Source organism: Rhinolophus ferrumequinum, chromosome 4 (assembly GCF_004115265.2).
Source record: "Rhinolophus ferrumequinum isolate MPI-CBG mRhiFer1 chromosome 4, mRhiFer1_v1.p, whole genome shotgun sequence".
In the NCBI taxonomy this organism is placed as follows: domain Eukaryota; kingdom Metazoa; phylum Chordata; class Mammalia; order Chiroptera; family Rhinolophidae; genus Rhinolophus; species Rhinolophus ferrumequinum.
In genome coordinates this window covers 101067635-101088987 of record NC_046287.1, presented here as the reverse complement: position 1 = coordinate 101088987, position 21353 = coordinate 101067635, and the positions used below count along the sequence as shown (strand labels likewise).

The window sequence follows — 21353 nt, the reverse complement described above, 5'->3', positions numbered from 1 at the left end:
GTTGGCCTCTGTTTGGCTGTAAAGCCTCAGCGCTCTTAAAAAAGGGAGTGAGTGCCTTTGAGCAAGAGGCGTTTTGCCCCTGGAATTTCCTACCAGCCGGTGTAAATAAGAAATATTTGGTAAATACTGATTGCCACAGAGACATCCTCACGAATGCCATGATGCTTTTATTTTCTGTTTGATCAGCTGGAAATAATGGCAGGAATAAAGACTAGAGCCCATGCTAGCTTATGTTAGGCCTTGGCCATTCCTGCATGGAATGTGTCCTCAGAGTCGCTGCTTGTCCCGGGGCAGGTGTAGGGGACTCCTTAGCCGTGGGCTTCCCACGGTTGGGCGGGTGGCAGTTCTCGGTGAGGAGTCAGGGCTCCCGCTGCTCAGAGCTAAGTGCCTGGTTGCGTCGCGGTGCCCTCATTCCTGGTGAGCTTGTCTTGTGGGTGACACATTGTGCCTTCTCTACCTATCCAGCCTTCTGGGCTCCATGTTCCCCATGCCTCGTGTTATCTATGCCATGGCCGAAGACGGGCTGCTATTTAAGTTTTTGGCCAGAATCAACAACAGGACGAAAACACCCATCATCGCCACACTAACCTCGGGTGCCATCGCTGGTAAGAACTGTAGCTAACTTCACAAGCCAATATTTTAACAGTCGGGTGATTATTATTCCCTGGGGAAATATCCTGAAGTGTGCTGTGGTCTGTGAAAACTTTTTACTGGTCTTTTGACATTCGTCTTTTACCCTTGGAACCTGGTTTATGTGGCAGTGTGGCTGCCCTTTTGACAAAAGACAGAGGCCAGTGTTACAGAGGATGTGATGGAATTCTCCGAAAGTGTGTCTTCTTCTATTATTATTATCCTCTCATTGGCCAGAGCTTAAGACATACATGACCCCTTCAAAGCCATTAGTCTCCCCCTTTCCTAAATGTCCCTGAGTAGACTTTGGTGAGATGACATCTTGCATTTTCAAGTCAAGTGAGACTTTGTATTAGCACTGGAAATTCAGTGTCCTTGTATCTTAGTTCATGAATTCTCTGGAAATCAAGGGGTCCTTAGGATCGGCATGTATAAAATGTGCCACGTTACTGAGGGTGTTGCTGGTGAAGCCACTTGCCCTCAGTGTAGAAACCATGGCAGACCCAGAGGAGGTTTATCGTACCATATAGGAGGTTCCTCCCCAAGAGGTCAGTTTTGACAGGTGGAATCAGTGGGCTGAAGAATGCTTTGAGCCTAGGGGATGTTCCAGGGAGCCCTGATTAAGGAAAGGGAGGGTCCTGATACTTATGTGCATGTTGGGTGTGTTTTCCTCCTTTAATGATTGCATTTCGTAGCCCGAAAGGCAGTGGGATCCCATCGTACAGATGTGCAAGTGGGGGCACAGAGATGAAGATAGGATGTGGTTTGGTTTTATGTTAAAGAGGCCGGCTCCATCTGGATGTTAGTAGAAAAGTAGGGCTTTTGGTAAATTAGGGCAAGTGACACCAGTTAGTTTGTACCACAGGGACTTATCAAATGGCCATGGTAAGACTGGCCTAAATTTCTCTCTTGTGCTGATTAAGGGAGACGAAACTGTAATCCTTAACGTGGTTATAAAGTACATGCATTCACCAAACCAAGGATTTACTCTTTCTTTTTGTTTGGTGGAAGTACCTTAGTCACCTCACATGGAAGAAATTTGTCTCGAGTTTCTCTGTGACTAGGAAGCAGGCGTTTGTGGCATACAGAGTTGGACACTGTTCTAATTATCCAGGAGGCTGTCACTGCTCTTTAATCTTATTATTTATTTGCAGTTTAAATTTCTTTTAGTTGCAGCGATCTCTAGGGGCTCGAGAAATATTTGTGGAAAAGTAATGGTTTTGTGTTTATGCTTTAACTTGTCTTGATAATGTATGATTTGAAAATAGCCGAGAGTAGAGCCAGCCAAGTTATTGTTTAAATGGGAAACTTGACCTACGTATCCACGCAAATACACATACACACTCACACAAAGTACAAAGCTTTTCAAATAAGCATGCATGTATTATTTTTTCTAAAGTGTGGTCATGGTGAAAGGACTGAAATTGTTTGGGAGCAACCCTTCCTTCATCCACCTCCTCATCACTGTTGCTGACTGATGTGTATAACTTGAATGATATGCTCGGGGAGGCCAGGGACTGTCTGTTTTACCTCCTCAGTGGTGTGTACCATGCTCAGTGAGTGCCGGATGTGTGGATGGATGGATGGATGGATGATTGATGGATGGATGATGATGGATGGATGGATGGATCGATGGATCGATGGATGGATGGTGATGATGGATGGATAATGGATGGATATATGGTGGATGGAGGATGGACAAATGGATGGATGGCTGGATAGATGAATGGATGGATGGATGATGGATGGATAGATGGATGAATGATGAATGGACGGATGGATGGATGGATGATTGATGGATGGATGATAGATGATGACGGATGGATGGATGGATGGGTAGATGAATGTATGGGTGGATTGATAGATGTACGATTGTCTGTGAGTCATCTTGGTATAGAGGAAGAAACACTGGACTCAGAGTTACAAGAACCTAGTTCAGATTCTGACTTTCCATCTACCAGCTGTGTGACCTTAGGTTTCTCTCCCAATATGTCTGAACTTCAGTTTTTCCATCTCTAGTGTAAGGATAGCTTTTAAAGTTGCAATGAAGATAAAAAAAAGTCATGTTGATGAAAGTACTCTGTATAGAAATGTTCATTAGTACCGTCTGTTGAGGATTATGTATGCCATTTAATCCCGAGCTTGTGTTACTTTAAACAATGTCTTTCCATGGAAAGGGCCGGAGGCGAAGGGGGAAGGAGCAGCGGTACCTCTGTGTGCCCTGGATCCCAGGTGGGCGGTGGTTCTGGATGTTAGTATGGCAGAGGGTGTCCATGTATGCTGATGTTTGTCCCCTCCCCAGCTGTGATGGCCTTCCTGTTTGACCTGAAGGACTTGGTGGACCTCATGTCCATTGGCACTCTCCTGGCTTACTCTTTGGTGGCTGCCTGTGTGTTGGTCTTACGGTATGTATGGCTTTTCTGGGTCCCATGACAGAAGTGCACATGTACCCTCCCGCTAGCCTCTTCACAGCTGAAACTTATGGTTTACACAGTGTAAATTTCAGGCCGTTGGTAGGTCCTTTGGATGCTGCCCAGGAGAGGGTGGGACGTGGTGGTTGAGAGCCTAGTTACATTGAACACCCCTGAAAAGATGCAGGGTAGAGGCCCCACTCCCCTCTGTCATATGCCCTCATTTTTCTGGCTAGGTGTTGAAAGACTACCCCGACTGGTGGGACTGGATTCTGGGGTCAGAAGTTTTGAAGGCTTAGGGCAGTGATTTCAGTGTGGTCCAGAGGGGATAGGGCACTGGCCCTGGTAGGAATTGGGCAAAGCCAGTGAAACTTATGTCAGTGTGATGAGCTATGACACTCAGGTTACTGGGATGCTTCGTGGCACTGCTGCTGGAGGAAGGAGTCCCGTTATATACGTGGGGTGGCCAAGGCTGACGTTTACGAAGACTTTCCTGGTCCTGGCTGTTTTAGCCTTGTGTGTACCAGGCCAGCCCCCAGGGTGGCCTAAGCTTGGTGTCCCGGTGTTTTCAGCTCCCCTAGGATTCCCTCCCCCACAAAACATATCCCTGGGGGCCATTTTTCCTTTACTCTGAAAGGACAAGTCTCTGTGTTTTCACTCCCAGGAATGGCCCGAGGTGGCATTCATGATGAGAATATGTACTCATGGAGACTCAGTATTGGTCATTTGGCAAGAGCCTCCCTATTTCTTTTCAGGTATTTATACTTGTAAGGCCATGGGTTTCATTTCCAGTGTGCCCAGAAGTTAATGTACGTAAAACCTGGGTTGAGCCTTGGCCGTGGTTGTGTAGAATCAACTAAAACTAGTTTGCTATCAAAACTGGTTTCCCCAAAGGCTCAGTGCTAGAATTTTCTCCAGTGTCTCCCCACTTTCTTAATGACCGAATGGTGTTGCATAAGTGAATCAGTGAAAATAGGGTGAATATCTTTCTGCTTCCTCTGAGAACATATGCAAAAAAATTAATAAGGCACTCTGTTTTTCAAAGCTGGTGGAAAAGATTTGAGCTCTGTTCATTTTGGGTGGGAAGATAAGAAGCCTCATTTAAAATGACTGCTGCACTTGCAGGTTGCTCGTGTCTTAGAAATCATACCACAGGCTGGGTCTCTCACCCAGCTCTGTAGATTTATTTATACTTGGAGTTTTAAAATAAATTGATCCAATTAAGTCTTGCACACAGAATATCTCAGAGGCATCAGCCTGCAGACACATTTCTCTGGCTCTCTGCACCAAATAGGATCTTAATGTTATTGCTTTCTATTTCTGGCTGTGCTTTTAGCTCCCTACAGCATAGTTTTGTTAGAAGTGGCCTAATACCTTAAGCATCCCAGGGCCAGTGCTACTTCTCAGAGCCAGAGAACCGTCTGAGGACTTTCCTCTGGGTTGGTTCATGGTGTCTCAAAGCAAAGACACTGCAGAGGGTGTTGTCAGAAGCAGGAGCAGACATTGAGGATCCAGCTCTCCTTCCGTTGCCATTTTCCCAGAGAAGGTGTTACTCTGATCATCTTCCCATTTTATGCCCTATGTCCTGGGCAACTTACCTTTGAAGGCTTACTAAGAACTTGAGATAAAGTGCAATAGATCTTGAGATAGAACTTGAGATAGATCAGCTTCTTCTGATGAAAGCAAATCATGCGGTCATGCAGTATGTTTCTCTGCACAGGTATCAGCCCGAGCAGCCTAACATGGTGTACCAGATGGCCAGAACTGCCGACGAGCTGGACCAAGTAGACCAGAATGAACTGGTGAGCGCCAGTGATTCCCACACAGGCTTTTTATCAGAAGCAGAGAAGTTTTCTTTGAAAACCCTACTCTCACCCAAAAACACGGAACCCTCCAAATTCTCTGGGCTAGTTGTGAACATTTCAACCGGCCTCATAGGTAAGAGCCTGCACTTCCTGTGAAAGTGTCTGGGTTCCTTGTTGGTTGCGTGCTTGCTTGTCACTGGGGTGGGGGAGGTTCCAGAAGGGTAGCACTTGTTTTGCTGCTGAGCTGTACTGTCCATTGTTTTGTCCCCATTGTGGGCGATGCCTACTGAAACGGAGCCTCCCTCTCCATAGGTTCTGAGGGGACCTGGGGGTATTCGTGGAGGTTGAGAAACGATAGTGATGCATCTCTCTCTCTCTGTCTCTCTCTCTCTCTGTCTCTCTCTCTCTCTCTCTCGCAGCACTTTTTATCCTCGTCTTCTGCATCGTGGCTGTGCATGGGAAGGAGGCCCTGATACGAGAGGAGCTGTGGGTGGTCTTTGTTCTCATTGGCACCTCCGTTCTCTGCTCGGTGGTCACGGTCATCATCTGGAGACAGCCTGAGAGCAAGACCAAGCTGTCATTTAAGGTGAGCAGGTTCCCGACGAACCTGCTGGGGACCTCGTGGTAGGACAGACGCTGGCACCTCTGCTGGGAGGCGGGCCTGGGTGTCTGCAAGGCAGTGCTTGCCGGCCAGCCTCGAGGATATCAGGCAGGACCCACGGGCACATGCAGTGCTGCCGAGGACCTGCCACTGACAAGGCAGGCCTCCCTCCCCCCGGCCCCGAGGTGGCCGGGCAGACCTCATCCACAGGGGCCTCTCATCAGTGTCATCCAGGAGGATCGCATGTCCTTACCAAGCCTTGAGGGTGACCAAGGCTTCTGTATTTTAGATTATACAAATAATAAAATAGTTTAATTTTAGAGATAAAGGGGAATCCTTCTGGCCCCACCTTTAGCAGGAAAATAGCAAGAGGGGAAAATAAGTCTAGAGCTTCTTTGGCAATTAGTACCTTAGCACCAAACTCCTGCCTAATCAGGCTTTGCCCGTGTGCGGGTGGATTTGTGTGTGTGTGGTAAGGGTTTGGGGGTGTGGGTTGGGGTGCAGGCGTGGGATTGGCGCCCCATGTAAGTCTCAGGCACACGCTGTTTCCCCGCAGTTGTGGTAGATGAGTCAGACGCCCGCCCAGCTGCCGCCACGTCCTGTCTTTGCAGGTGCCCTTCCTGCCGGTGCTGCCCGTTCTCAGCATCTTCGTGAACGTCTATCTCATGATGCAGCTGGATCAAGGCACGTGGATCCGCTTCGCCGTGTGGATGGTCGTAGGTACGCCAGGTGGCGGGCCCCGCTCCGCTCGCGCGCCCCGTACGTAGCCCAGCATTTCCCCCGAGCTCCGGGCCCTAGAGCTGCTGCCCTGCTGCCGACGTGTCTCCCTGCTACCACGTTTCCCCAAAAATAAGACCCATCAGCGCTAGTGCATCTTTTGGAGCAAAAATTAATGTAAGACCTGGTATTATATTATTATATTATATTATACTATATTATGTTATTATTGTATTATATAAGACCCGGTCTTACAGTACAGTAAAAGAAGACCGGGTCTTATATTAATGTTTGCTCCAAAAGACGCATTAGAGTGGATTTTCCTGCTAGGTCTTATTTTCGGGGAAACACGGTACTTGGCCGGCTGACTCTCAAGCTTCCCTCGGTTCAGGTATTAAAACACAGTGGAAACGCATGTAGCCCACAGTTTTCTCTCAAACAATACGGAGCTCCTGGTAGGTTGCACCTGAAAGTCCTTTTCAGGCACTTTATCTTTTGATAGCCTCTTGCCTGAACTAGTTATGTGACTGGGCAAGAGCTTGACGTCAATGAGAACATGGCTGTGAGTCTGCCGTCTATAAAACACGGGTTCAGTCACCCGTGGTGGGAACGTCTGCACTGCACTTGTGCGTGTGGGCCGCGGGCTCTGGCCGCATCTGGCGAGCTGTGCGAGGCCGTGTGCTGCTGGCCTCTCTGGCACTGGCCGTGGCCTGCCCCGCTCTGAGCTTCTGCCACCAGGGCTGTAGGACATGGCCTCGGGGTCCTTCCTTGGCGTCTGAGGCCCAGTGCTGATGCAGGGGGCTGGTCTTGACCGTCAGCCCTCAGCGTCTCTGAGAAAAGCAGTGAGCTCAGCACCAAAGTCAGGCTTCTGCCAAACTTCTCAGGCCCAGGGCAGGTGGCTGCTCCACCGCTGTGTGATCTCCAGGGGGTGCTTTGCTGCCCCTTCCTCTGTAGGCCCCTCACTCACCACGGAGCAGAGCCCAGGCCTGGCTGCACAGATGTTTCCCAGAGAACCTCTCTGGAGTGAGCTGGCCCCGTCCGTGCTCTCGGCCCCCTGTGGCCCAGGCCCCCTGTGGCCCAGGCCCCCTGTGGCCTTCCTCTGCCCTGTGGGTGAGGCACTCACTCCCTGCCAGGGGTGGAGGATGCCCCCTTCTGAGCTTCTGGGCATTAACTATTTCCTGGACTTTTGGTGGCTGAGTCCCTCCTTTAAGGCCTGTTCTCCATATGTCAGCATCACAAGGGTGGCCCCGTCCCGGGTGGGTAGTTAGAAGCACAGATCTCTGGGCCCCACCACAGACCTTCGGAGTGCCCAGCTGGACCGGACTGAATTCTTGTGATACCTAATGCCTGCTGCAGTGTGACAGTCACTTGTGCAGAGAAAGCGGGGGCATTCAGGCCTGTGCAGACAGCTAGAATCCCCCCGTGAGGACAGCGGGGCCCCCGCAGGGTCCGTGCCGTGGTCTCCCGCCAGCACCGCAGGGCTCCCGGCCAGACCTGGTGGTCCGTGGATGCAGCTGTGGGGCTGACGCCCCTCCCTGAGCTCCCAGCGGAGCTGCTCCGCTGCTCAGGAGCCCCCTGTGAGGGTGAGGCTCTCCAGAAGGACCCCTGCGGAGGCGGGCAGGCCTCTCTGCTGACCCTGTTTGAAGCCGTGTTGTTTCTGCCCGTGTAGAAGGGTAGGCCGTACAGGCAGCGTGGGAGGCTCTCCTCTGCTTTCTCGAACTCCTCTCACTCTATTCACTGCTCTCTGCTCTCGGTCCACAGGCTTCGTCATCTACTTTGGCTATGGTCTGTGGCACAGTGAGGAGGCGTCCCTGGCTGCTGGCCAAGCGAGGACTCCTGATGGCAATTTGGACCACTGCAAGTGACACACAGGTCTGTCCCCCGGAGGTGACAGCAGCCCTGAGGGACACCCACGGACGACCCGGAAGCACCTGGCTGTCCCCAGCAATGCCACCGGACCCACCTGCACCCACAAGGCCCCTATGTGGCAGAAGGCTCAGTGCTCAAGCTGCGTCCTCAGCGGCTGCGTGTGGGGCCTGCCCCATCCTGCTCTGCGGCAGGCTTGCCGGGCCCCGTCACCCCGATGGCTCCCTGGCTGCAGCTGACCACTGTCTCCTGAACTCCCTCTGAACGAAAGAAAGCAGCTCCTCTCCTTGCCTGCCTCTGCGGCCCCCAGCCGCATGAAGGTCACCTCCTCTCATTATGTGGGAAGCCAGGCCTCGTCCCCAGGCGCTGTCCCGGTATTGAAAATGCACAAACTCTATAAACTTAGTAGCCATCTCCCTGCTCAGCCCCAAACAGCCGGCCATAGATGCAAGATGAGTACCACAAAATAGTATGTCCCCACAGTTTCCCTGCAGAGCCAAAGGACAGCGGTCTACTCCAGAGGAAAGCAAGGCTGGTTTCCTTCTCCTGCCTCCGCCCTCTGAGTTACTTCCAGAAGGGGTCGTAGAACTGGGACCCCCTTCTCCACTTGCTCCCCAGGCAGGCGCTCTGCTCTGCCGCGTGACAGACCCAGTGCACTCCGCTGCAGGACTGAGGGCAGATGGGGGAGGGAGCTCCACTGTGGGAGTGAGGGGTCCCGGGACGGCTGGCTCCACTCCAGATGTATGTGCACAGGGCACCTCCCGTCCTTCAGCCTCATTCTCTCTAAGCCTGGCCAGTTCCTGCTGCTTCTGGCGTGTCTCCCCACTGGCTGTGTGCGGAGTAACTGGCACATGACACTGTATTTAAGGAGGACCGGCCTCAGTTGGGCAGAGCTCAGAACACCGTTCTCATTGGCTGTCTGCCAGTCACCAAGTCCTGCCAGGCAGTGTCTGGGGTCTTGTAAGGTTCCCAGGACAGGTGTGCACTCATTCTCAGGTGATGGCGACCGGTCCTCCCAGCCTTTTGTGGCCCCTGACACAATCTCTCTGGCCCCTCTCTTAGGTGTAAGCAAATTGAGTCCTAGGAGTTGCTGTGATTTACTCCACCACATTAAGTTGGCACTTAGTTTTAACTTGGAAAATGGCCAGATAGTTACTGTGTGCCGTCGGCCTGTTGTCCAGAGTGCGGTATCCACACGTGAGATGACTCGGGGTCGTCTTGCTGTCCCTCTGGTGTATCTGTTTGAACGCCGTGGGTTTGTAACCCTGCCCCGGCCCCTGCCTCTAGGTCTGCACACACAGCCCGCGTGCTGCCTGTGGCGCTCACACGTCCGGGCAGGTGGGAGCGAGAGGGCACGAGAACGCTGGCCGGGCCTTCCTCCAGTTACACTGTACTTCAGGAGGCAGAAGGGCCTCTGGTGACAGGAGCTGAGGGGGCAGGCATTTTGGATTCCACAGAAAACGGACATTCTGCTCTCAAAGCTTAGTTTCCCATTCCTCCCCCCTCCCTTTTTCCCCCTCCCCCCGGCCTTTGGCACAAATCTGGTAGAAAGAAGCCTGATAAATTAACAGCACTTGTCTTTTCTCCCTCTGCCCCAGAAGGTTTTTGGAGAAAAATGCAAGAATTAGTGAAACAGCCAAATGGCTGGGTTGGCCAGTGGGCGGGCAGCCCGGGGCTGGGCCATCCCTCAGGCCCCAGATGGAGGCTCCTTAGAGCCCACCACTTGTATTTCCAAAGAAAGGTATTTCTTTTGCGTTTGCTGTGTAGATTTGGTGCTGTAAAATATTTTGATAAATATTAACTTATTTTGTTTGGTTTTGGGTTTGGGTTGTCTGCTGTCTTCTTGAGGCCTGTTAGTTATTTGCTTGATCTATCTGATATTTTCCCACATAAGCAAAAAGAATTTTGAGGACGAGTGTGTCTAAGAAAGTTGGAGGGGAGAGAGAATTTTTTTTTTTTTTAACTTCAGTTTCTCTTTCTGGCTGAAATTTCTGTGCAAGACAGCACCCAACAGACTGGTTACAACTGACATTTCAGCTAGCAAAATCCATCCTTCTACAAACGGAGGAGCTGTTTCGCCTACACTGTGTCACGAATGAGAACCTCCCGACAGGGGCATCTCCTTCCTCAGCCCAGAACAGGAGGGGCTCTGCTAAGGAAGAGCGGGGCCCCCTCCCGTCACAGCAGGAGCCCCCCATGTGGGGAGAGCCCCTGAGGGTGACAGGGACAGTTCCCGCGGCCCCTGTGATCCTGTTAAGAGCAGTTGGCTCTTTTCTGTCTGAGGGCAGTCATGTAAGGACGGTGTTGGGCTAAGCCTCAATGTGAGTTGACTTTTCTTATCACACCCCCCATTCCTGCCCCAGAAACACACACACAGGCAAAAGGAAAACTCACCTAAAGTGTCAGACAGTTTCACATCCCCCCGCCCCCACCAACAAGAATAGGATTCTGTTTCATGGCTCAGCCAGTATTTTTCTACAAGTCAGAAATTCCAGGCCTCCAGAGACACACCCTTTGGAAATACTATGTCTGCGCTTATCTGCTCACATTGGAAAGACCCATTTGTGATAAGGAGCGCCCCTTCCTGCCTCCGTTGTCCCGCCCCAGACAAAGCAGAGCCCTAGGACCTCTTCTGAAGGGGATCTGCAGGGAAGCAGCCAGGCCTCTGGGGGCCCGCGAGACAAAAGCCGCTTCCAAGAGGGGGGCCCTCAGCCTCTGCACAGCCCCCACCCCACCTGCTCACACCCTGTCAGCCAACTTTGGGCCGCATTGGTTTTAACAAGCCGAGTGAGAGTGACAGAGCCATCTTTCTTTCCCAGGCTTTTGGGAAGGACTGCTAAAGGTCTGCTATTGTCAGGAGCCCGCATACCTCCCCACCTTTGGTTTGTGCCACTGAGTGTATCTGGCGATCAGCCTCTGGTGCCATGTGCTGACGTGTGGTTTGGACAGGACACCACAGGCCTCCCCCCTGCCATGTGGCGCCCCGAGACCCTGACACTGCTTTGTGCACCTGTGGCACGGCTTGTGCTCACCTGGAGGCAGTGCCTGGCCCAGCCAGGCCCTTGGCCACTGCGTTTGCTGTGCTTCATGCATGGGGGGGAGGGGGAGACGGGCAGGCACACTGATTTTACCAGGTCTCCCCTCCACCCCTGCCACTAAGTGGGCATTCTGAATTGACTGGGTTTTGCTGTCCCGAATAGGATGGCCTGTAGTCTAACGTTGGAGGCAGAACTGAGGACAGGGTGGGAGGCTGGGTTCCTGGGTGAGTGGACACGCCTCACCACTGTCCCACCCAGGAGGTAGGTGAGCTCACGGGTATTTTGGGGGCCTAGCCTGGCTCTGCCAGGACCAGTCTTTTGGTTTGAAAGTCCTGCTGTTATGCATAGAACAAGAGCCATCTCCATGAAGACAGACCCCATGATCAGTGTGTTCCAGGATGGATGGAGAGGCGTGTTTGTGAACATGTCCACACTCTGGTGTGTGACGCGTAGGTATATGACGCGTGTGTGCGAATCGTTGAGTTCACTTCCGATGGAACTATATATGTCATGTATAATTGTTATGTGTAATTTAAAATAGGTTTGCCATCATAATAAGAGTATTGTGTGTAAGGCTCCCTGTGGGGCGTGTACATTTTGCCAGAGTCTTTTGGACTTTTTTGGTAATGAAATGCTTTATTGATTCAGTGGTGCAAGAAGCTACATTCTATTTCATCATCATAGTTATGATGCCTGAAGGGTTTTTAAGGAAGAAAAAAAAATGTCGAGTGACTTTCATCTTCATCACCATAATCCAGAGTCTTTTTGTGTCCGTTGCTTCATTGAGTGGCAGCTCTCTTTCATGGGGGGCGTGGACTGGCCACGGGTCTCAGGGCACAGTCAAGGAGCCGTCCTGGATCGCCCTGGGGAGTGCAGTGCTGGCAGGGAGACCCATGCGACGGAAGACCTTGGCTGGGAAGTCCACATTGGCTTTCTCAGGGTGTGAGCGCGGCCAGCAGGGTCAGGAAGGAAGCAGGGCCGGGAAGATGCACTTGGACTTTGTTAATTTATTAACAATATGAGTGTGTGTTTCTTGATGACAAACTTTTTAAATTTTGGCACTTATTTTTCATTTGAGAAGTTATAATATATATTTAAAATAAGTTTCCTGCTTAAGTTGTGCCTTTCAGCATTTATGGGTGTAAGGAGCACAAAGGGTGATGGCCCAGTCAGGCTTGGTTTATTATCAAACCTGCATAGCTGTGGTTTCTCCAGCAAACTTTGTTTTTCTACTGAACATGGAGCCATTATTAAATGGATTGTGTTTTTATTATGTAAATTGTAAAATATTTTTTGCTTGATGGATGCTCTATTTTTCTAATAGTTTTCTTATAGTTGCTTATGATTGTGGTACTAGATTTTAGATTTGACGCTAACTGCAAATCACGTTGGTGTCTGCTGGACTCCTCCTGTTTTTATTTTACATTAAGGCAAGCATATGTGTTATCCATCGCCTTTAAAAAATGTGAAACTGCTCTGTATCCCATTTTTGCTGACAACTCTATGTCGACAGTGTCCTACCATACTTTATGTTGAAAAATCAGACTGTTTTGTGGTACACTATCTCATGCTTCTGCAAAGTCTAATAAATTCTGTCTATGGCTTCTGTGGGCACTGTGATCTCCGTTTTCGCAGCTCTCGGCCGGTTCCCCAAGTGTGGCAGTGCCCCACGGAGAGTTCCAGACCCTGCACTTTGCTTCTTTAGTGCCTCCCTGCCTGCCCACACCCAGATGTTGTATGGCCTCTGTTCTCTTAAGCCGTTTGGTGGAAATAATTCCAGCGATGAGCTGGAGCACTCACAAACAACCAGGGGACCCTTGTATAGGGTCCTCTGATCTGTCTCGACACCTCCCACTCTGTCCAGACTTGCTTGGGTTTGGGGCCCTGAAGGTCTTCCTGCCATAAAGCTGCTCACTGGCTGAAGAACTTGACTGTGGGTGCAGCAACACCCCTCACTCAGAACTTCCCTCCACAACCACCATACCTTAGGGAGGATGGGTGTGGTGTGTGCAGGGCAGGGAGGTGGGTACGGATTGTAGCTGGTCTGATCTCTCGCTCCCTAGCCCCCCTTGAGAAAGGAACATTTTCTTACCAGAGGCAAATTTCATTCAAGTGGGCCTTAGCTCTCAGTTACTGACATGCAGTGATTCAGTGACCACGTGGGAAGATCTGTGGCCTGGAAGATAAAGCCTAATCTCTGCGTGCTCTTAGCTGATGACAGCGCTGGAGGGGACATCCAGCCCACAGAGAGAAGGGCAGGGAGCTGCTGCTGGGCCTGGCGCTGGCCCCTTGTCGGCATAGAAGTGAGTGCTCCAGGCACATCGCATGGTTGTCCATCACATGGTGAACTAAAGCACAGAGCCTGGACGGTGTGGAAGTGTCCCCACCCTGCTCCCAGGGTGTGCAGTGTCTGGGGACTCGCGCAGGCAGGGTTCCCCTTAGTGCCCCCCAGCCGGCTCCCCAGGCTGACAACTGGCAGGTGCCAGCGAGCCCAGCCCTTGGCTCACAAGACAGGCCAGCTTCACAAAGCTTCCCAGAGAGCCCAGAACTGGGACAGGACCGCGGGGACACGGGGCAGGCTTGTCCTTGACGTGGTGCGCGAGTCCACTAAGCACTCCTCTGGGTCAAGTGGCTGGCGGGGCCGGTTCTCGCGGCGCCACACTGCCACCTGGTGGTCGGCGCCGCACCCGCAGGCAGCCTGCGGAATCCTTCCGCGGATTCCAGCTTTTTCTTAGGAAACCCTGAACCCCAGAAGCAATCCAGCTTGCAGGCCCGAGGGGTAGTCACCTGGAGCACCTTCTCCCTGCACGGTTTGGTCATGAAACCCTCTGGTGAGTCCAGAGCTGCTCCCTGGACAGCTTGTCCTTTGCAGTAAGGAGGAATCCCATGGGGGCTCCTCAGCAGGTGACATCCCGGCTCTGCAGCCACTTTCCACTCCTGCCATTCCAACCCAGCCTGGCCCAGCCGCCTAACAGATCCGGGCGGGGCTGGAACACCAACTGGGAGATGCTCTTCAAAGGGATCGGTTTCCTGCGCGCAAAATCAAGCCTGTTCACCAACCCATCAATACAGGCATTTCAAAAATGCACTGTGAGAAAGGCTCAGAAGCTGGAAACAGGCGGTGGCTTTGCTAATGAGGGGAGCCCTTTGGCCTGCTTTTCAGTGTGGTCAGCACCTCATCCCAGTGGAATTGGCTAAATCGTGGAAGGGAGAAGCTATGCGTCTTGTACTTCCCCATGGATGTTTTACATTTTTACTCCCTAAAACAATGAAGTTCCTTCCTGAGTGGCTACTGAGATGCCAACTCTGCAGATGCGGCCAAGGGGGTGCAACACATCCACTGCTCTATCCCTCTGGGAGCAAGGAGCACCGGAGACTGCGTCACACAGAGTAGCAGCGGTGCCTGGTGGCCTGCTAGTTTGTCTGTGCCCTGGGTGCCCCAGCAGGCTGCCCCCAGGCAGGACCCTATGTCCTGTGCAAGAGGGTGGCCTCAGCTTCCAACTGCACAGCATCCCGTCCCATGTGCGCTGGTGCTAGGGAAGCATCGCAGACCCAGTGAGCTAGGCGAACTAGCCCCATCTCCTGAGCAGGGCTCCCCTTCATGCTGAGGGGGAAGCAGAGCTGCGTGGGCAGAAACCCCAGGGGGCCTGTTATTTTTGTTCTGCTTTGTTTTATTGAAAAGGTTTGAGAGAGACAGACTGATTAAAGAGAAGATATTTAGCAAACTTAAAGTGAATTAATTCCCCTTGCCTTAACAACCAGGACGGCTTACCAGCCTTTGGTGGTGGTTTTTCTTTTTAGCATTTTACCCTAGCTGTCCAGTGGGCAGGACCCTGATTCTGGACGACAGGGTGCAGGCCCAGAGACCTTGCTCGATGCCCGTGTGCTGATCAGCACCAGCCGTGCCACAGTCTGGACCAACAGCAGGGGACCTACATCCAGGCATACCTCGTTTTATTGTGCTTCGCTTTTATTGTGCCTCATGGATGTTGTGTTTTTTACAAATAGAAGGCAAGACCCTCCACCAGCAGAAAGATTACAACTGGCTTTCCTGCAATAGTCACTTGTTTGCGGTGGTCTGGAACCAAACTGCAATACCTCCGAGTCCTGCCTGTACCCACTTCTAGGTTTCTGCCTGAGCGTCGCTCTTCCATCAGTCCTTCCCACTGCGATGACCCAAGTCCCCCAGGCAAGGAGAGCCATGTGTGCAAGGGTCCTTGGCCCGGAGGAGGTGACTGAGTGGTTGACTTCAGAGGTCTCCTCTGCTGGCTGCAAATTGGCCATGGGAGGGGGACACAGACCTCCGCAGACAGGAGGACGCACCTCTAACCTTGTTTCCTACACGTGCCGTGGGCAAGCCTGCTCCTTTATTCAGTGGAGTTGAGACCTCACTTGTGGGGAGGACAATGGAAGGCGGTTATTATAAAAATGGAGGGCACAGGACATCCCAGAAGACTAACAGGCTGGGACAGGTTGACAAGTGAATCATTAATACATAGGTAGTCCCCGTCAATAATCGGGAAGCATGGATGATCCAGAGGGGATCCTGTGGTCCCCACAGATCCGGAGTGACTCCATGTGATTTATCATCGGCGAAAGTTCTATTGTTCAGGAGGGCAGACTTGCTGCAGTCTCCCTAAAGTTGCTGCCACTCCCGGAACTGACCACCTAGGGGTCCCCAAGCGGGGGGCTACAGCCCAACCTGAGGCCGGGTGGGGAGGGACAAGTGCTTTTAGGGTGAAACAAGTGTGCTGGCTGCGTACAGGTGTTACAGGGAGAGCCATGGAGCTGTCCAGGGTCCCCCTGTTGGGGTGAGAAAGCTCATGATGAGGAACTGCTGTGACTGTGGCCACCCCACCAGGAGGGCTCGTCCCCTGCTGCTCGTGAGACAGCACTGTGGCCATCAGGTATGAACTGACAGGATTTGGGACAGACCAAGCCCTCACTGGAGTAGAAACGGACGCCCGTCTAGGTCTGAATTTGAAATCGACGGTGAGGTGATTGTCCTCACTCTTTTGTGTCCTTTTCCCACGGACCCCAGCGTACCCAGCCTGCTGAAGACAGCCCAGCGGAGCAGAGCCACGGAGCTCCCCACGGAGCTCCCCACATCAGAGCCAGGCTGCTGAAGCTCCAGGGCGGCAAAGGTGGGTGCGGGGAGTCAGAGCAAGGGGGTCTCCAGACTCAGGGACAATCAGCTGACCCCAGCACACACAGAAAAGGAACCCAGCCTGCCAACACCTGCCTGACCTCCCTGCTTCAGATCCCAGCCTGAATTTCCTGAAGCCTGTGAGGGCCAGGCCAAGACTTACATCAAGTAGAAGCCACAGAAGTTCCTTTGAGTTAATTTTAATATGCTTCAAACACAAATATGCAACACAGAAACTGCAGGGGCCAGGTAAGGAACGTGTGAGCCCCATTCAAACAATCACCCAGTGTGCCAGCCCCCCCCTTCCCCGCCCTGACACCAGCGTGAACCCATCCCAGTGTGGGGTGAGCCTGGGGTGGGGAAGGACACTGACATGGCTCCCAAATGCCAGGACGAGGTTGGTGAGGTTTGGTGGGTCTGTCTGAGGCAGGCGGAGTGGCTGCAGCATCTGTCTGTGGAAAGAGCTCCGGCCTGGGAGGTGGAGGACAGCACTTCCATATTGGGAGAGGTCCATGCCCCAATGGCGTGGGGGTGACGTGGCGAAAGGGGGGAACAGCTGCTGCCGCCCCTCGTGTTCCAGGATAGGAGCCAGACGTGATGGGTGTCCATGACGAAGAAAGGAAGCCAGGGCAATGTGGGAATGAGCCCAAGTGCCCAAGGTCAGGGCTGGTCGGGGCAGAGGTCCAGTCACCTGGAGAGGAATTACTTGGTGCTAACATCACTACACCTTTGACTGCAGTAGGCTGACACACTGTAGCACATCCTAACAGAACACTGAAATCTGTATTGCTGTGTAACTGCATTTAGCACATGCAGTTCTGGACGCAGTTCCTAATTCGGATTGCTGAGCTCCCACCAAACTGGTGTTTGCCGGGGTGCCTGCTAAAAGAAGAGATAACTGTGTACTTGGTCAACGTGGCATGATCTACCATAATGGAATGCCCAACTCAATATCACAGCGTCATGCAGAGCCACGAAAGGAAAAGAGAAATGTTTGTTCAGTGGGTATCTACTGTGTGTGTCCCCAGGATGGGCAGAGACCCTTGGAGGTTTGCTAGAAAGGAGATGGACCTGGAAGGCCAGGAAGCCCGACCTTGACTCATTCAGGGAACACAGACCAGGTCTGTCTTCGTGCCAGCCACACAGGTGCCGAGCAGGCTGGGCCCCGGGCAAGCCGACCCCTTCCATCCAGGGTCGTCTCTTCCCCACCACAGATGTCCCTGCATGGGTCCGCTTTCCTTGGTCATGCTCAAAAACAGCCCTGTGCTCCAGAGAATTTCAAGGGACCTTAGGGAGGAAAGTGCAGGGTTTCTGTCATAAACAGCAAACAAAGGCATCCTTATCACCACCTATCAACTGTGAAAACTACTTCCTCTTTTTTGGGTGTCATGCTCCTAACCTTCCACAGCGCTAATAGGTATAACGTTCACATTCTACTTCTACCATTTCAGAGACAAGTGCCAGTCCAGCATCCAGTGACCACTGGCTGGCTGTTTCAACGGGCTCCTCTGTGTGGAAGAACCTCCTAAGCCTAAAATGGGACCTGTGTTCGGCGGTCCTGCAGAAAATATACCTGGGTTCCCGGGAGGTCATGTGATGCTTTAGCACAGCGTGGACATGGTCCCCCAGGATGGAAGAACTGGTTTTCTGGAAGCCTCTGCTAGAACCCCTGAGCCATCTCAATGTACAGTGATGGGGCTGAGTTATTGAATCAAACTGAGGGCAGGTTGCTACGAAATGGGGGCCTGAGGGTCGTATGGGTGAGGGGACCGTAGCAGCATCAGGCCAGAGCAAACCCCACGGAACGCCAGAGCGTTCCTACTCTGTGCTTAGTCAACAGACTCTATCGGCAGTTCGTTCCCCTTGAGGATGGAGGGCGAACGGTCTTGGTCAGCTCCAAGGTCATCCTCATCCTCACTCCAGAAGGTCATGCTTTTCCGCATTGTCCTCAGGGGGCAACAGCTGAATGGTGGGTTCCAAGATGCCATTTAGGAAAAAAGCAAAAATTGTGTTTACGAGACTATCGGTGAGTCACTGTCATGAGTAACCTCCATAAAGGTGCTAAGCTCTGCAGGCTTTCCCACTGCTCTCCCTTCTCCACTCACGACAGGAATAGGAATTAAAACCTGCAAATGGAATAATAGTGACCGCACATCATGTTGACTAAGAAGCTGATCGTTACAAAGGCAGTTACCGTTCACGTTTCGCTGGTGTTTGTGTTAGATAGAGGACCACTTGGTGGCGGGTTGAAAGGCGCTTCTTCTCTGTATCTTTTTTTTTTCCTTTTTCTATTTTGGGTAGAAATATTCCTGGGAAGCTAGATAGAAATGCATTTTCATTTCCCAATTATTCTTAGGCACAAGTTAGAAAACTGCTGACCTTCACCAAAATATGTCAGCACTTCGTGTTATAAAAAATGCAATTCGGAATAGCCCCGTGTGCATATACGTAAATCTAAATATACACACACGTCGGTGCAGTACAGAATGATTAATCAGTGTAAATTCAAAACTGAGCTCTTTGTCCTAACCTGAAATTCTGCAGTGGAAAGTTCTTTGCTCAAAAACAACTGGAGTTTCTTTCTTTTGGCTCTAATTATGGTCAAACGTTTGCACATGAGACACTACCGTGAATACTTTCCTAAGTGCCAGTACTGGGACAGTCTCACACGGGGGTCTGGAGACGGCTCCGCGAGGATGCGCTGTGCAGCTACTGAGCATGCGCGCAGGGCCCACGGGCCGGCCCGGGGCTGGACTCCCTCGGGGGGACCAGGAGCTCAGCTCTGAGGGCGGCGTGGTGGCGTCATCTGGGCGTCGAGCTGACTTTGGCCGGCGAGGAGGGCCCGGAAGAGGAGCCGCGGTAAACCGGGGACGTGGGGGAGAGTTTAATCGGGCTGGTCGGGTCCCCAGTTTGGAGCTTCCAAAGCAGCTCTTCGTTGGTCCTGCTCAGCCTCTTCTTCTCCTGGGTCTCTTTCTCAACGTATTCCTGGAGATTGGCGTTTTCCTCCGACAGCTGTCTGCATGGGGAGAAGACAACATCAAGCGGCAGTCATGCCAGAGGGCCGAGCCTGACATTGCTGGGCCGAGGGCGGAGGGCGACGCCGCGGGGGCAGCAGGGACCAGCCGGGCTGCCATCACACACAGCCTTGGTTGAACCATGGCTGCCACTTGTCCCACCAATACATCCGTTCCCAGAGCATTCCTGCCAACACCGGATCTGCTCGCGTCCCTCTGCTCCTCACACGGAGGTGCTGGCTGTCCAGTGGACAAAGCAAAAAACAGAGGCTGAAGAGGGAAGAAGGGGAGTCGGGAGCTGGTGCGAGAGGGCCCCAGAGGCTCAGAGGTGGCTGCGGGTGACAGTCGCCATAGCACACAGTGCTGCTGTCCTCCCTGCCCCTCGACTGGGCCTCCACGACAGCAGCGCCTGCCCCCGCCGTAAATGCTGGTCGGTCCATCCACTGCCTGCTGGACTGTGAGCCTTAACGCACACGGGCCACAGATGGCTTCTTTGCCTCTCAGCATTCAGCCTGGTGCCTGCACAGGTTCCCATGGAGGTGGCTTCGCCCTCAAGGACGACATAACCTCCTCCGGCTGGCTGAAGAAGCCTGGAACCCTGTTTTATTCCATGCTGACAGCAGAAGCGAGTGTCTCCACATCCTTCCATAGAAGTTTGGGGACCTCAGAACAGGGGACCGAGATGGAAATGGCATCACTCAGGAGCAGCTGCCGTTGGCCACACAGCTTCTCTCTGGCACATTCCACCCCTGCTGTCCTCCGGCCAAGGTCAGCTGATCCCTGCCATGGCCAGGCTGGCCCAGGACAACAGCTGAGGGCCCTACAGGGGAGCATAGCTCCCACTATGGTTCCCTTTTGCCTGGAAACACCCAGCTGACACCGCTGTCCAAAATCTCCTCCAGAAATAAAGCCCGTCAGCAACCAGCTGTGTCTGGGCCCCCTGCCACATGCTTTTGGACTCTGTATGGGAAGTCTCACAGCTCAGGAGTGAATACATTGGACTTTGGAACAAAAACAGAGCCCTCAAGCTCTGTTTGAGCAAAGCCACTTTGTGGGTGACACATGCTTTGTAAGTTCAGACATCCAGGCCCACCTACCTCGTGACAACCGTGTTCTGGTCGATCCTTGCTTTGAGGTCTTCGTTCCGCTGCTGGAGAACTTGGATCTTCTCCTCCAGGATAATGTTCTTTTCCACCTGTAAAGGGGACGGTGTTAAGAGGTCCTCAGCAAGGTCATTGGGTAGGCAGGAGACCAGTGCTCTTGGAGGGTCGTCAAGAACAGTGTTTTGCAAACTGCCGGGTGCATTGGTGGGTTGTAAAATCAGGTTAGAGGGAGGTGACCAGCATTTCTTTTTTAAACAAAATAAAACAGAAGAGAAAATACCAGAATGTGTTGTGTGTGTCGTCTAAGTATTGTTATGCATACAATTTTATTTTACTTATATTATGCACGTGTAAGTATGTTTATACTAGATTCCTGTGTAGAACATATTTCTTGTTACTTTTTTTTTCAGTTACAGTTGACATTCAATATATTTTATATTAATTTCAGGTGCATAGCATAGTGGTTAGACACTTACATAATTTAAGAAGTGATCCCCTGACTAGTCTAGTACCCACCCACCTGGCACTATATATAATTATTGCAACATTATTGACTGTATAGAATATGCCTTTTACAGTGAGTGTCCCCAGGTCCTTGCCATTGTTAGAGATAAGCCGTGATCAGCACCAGGATCCTTGGCTAATGGGTTCCCTGGTCCTTCCCAAAGGGACACCATGCCACACCCTGTGACATTCTGAATTAATGGAGGGATGGAAATACAAAGAATGTAGACACATTTTTCCTTCTGAGGCTATGGGCAGCCAGGAGCACAAAGCCCAAGACCAGGTTGGCACATTATCAGAAAGTAACGTCATCCACAGCTGTTATTCCCCAGCAATTTAGGCCATTCTCTCTGTCAGTGTGTCCCCGAGAGCCTGAAACCCAGCTGAAGTACAGTCCCATTCCAAGATGAATTTAGAAATAAATTATTTTTTGGAAAGAATATGACAAATTTACTGTCAGTGTAGTTAATCTTTAAAGAAAACTGTCATCTCTCCGAGAATAAGGGTTAGGAATCAGA

The 21353-nt window shown here is 51.9% G+C and overlaps 2 protein-coding genes across 6 annotated transcripts in view; one reads left to right on the top strand and one right to left on the bottom strand.

Moving 5' to 3' along the window:
* Positions 1 to 12674, top strand: part of SLC7A1 (solute carrier family 7 member 1) — a 65078-nt gene extending 52404 nt beyond the window's left edge. For 3 of the 4 annotated variants that reach the window (XM_033104420.1, XM_033104419.1, XM_033104421.1), the window contains 6 exons: positions 466 to 605; positions 2933 to 3035; positions 4762 to 4979; positions 5266 to 5432; positions 6059 to 6167; positions 7926 to 8029. In XM_033104420.1, coding sequence (XP_032960311.1) covers positions 466 to 605; positions 2933 to 3035; positions 4762 to 4979; positions 5266 to 5432; positions 6059 to 6167; positions 7926 to 8029 — 841 coding nt within the window. Of the gene's footprint in view, positions 1 to 465; positions 606 to 2932; positions 3036 to 4761; positions 4980 to 5265; positions 5433 to 6058; positions 6168 to 7925 lie in introns of all 4 variants that reach the window. The other variant, XM_033104418.1, reaches the window with a different exon arrangement.
* A 5811-nt stretch (positions 12675 to 18485) lies between these two features.
* The window catches only part of MTUS2 (microtubule associated scaffold protein 2), a 508660-nt gene continuing 505792 nt past the window's right edge, over positions 18486 to 21353 (bottom strand). For both annotated transcript variants that reach the window (XM_033104383.1, XM_033104384.1), the window contains 2 exons: positions 20326 to 20423; positions 18486 to 19230 (listed from right to left, as the gene is read on the bottom strand). In XM_033104383.1, coding sequence (XP_032960274.1) covers positions 19017 to 19230; positions 20326 to 20423 — 312 coding nt within the window. In that variant the 3' untranslated portion in view covers positions 18486 to 19016. The remainder of the gene's footprint in view (positions 19231 to 20325; positions 20424 to 21353) is intronic.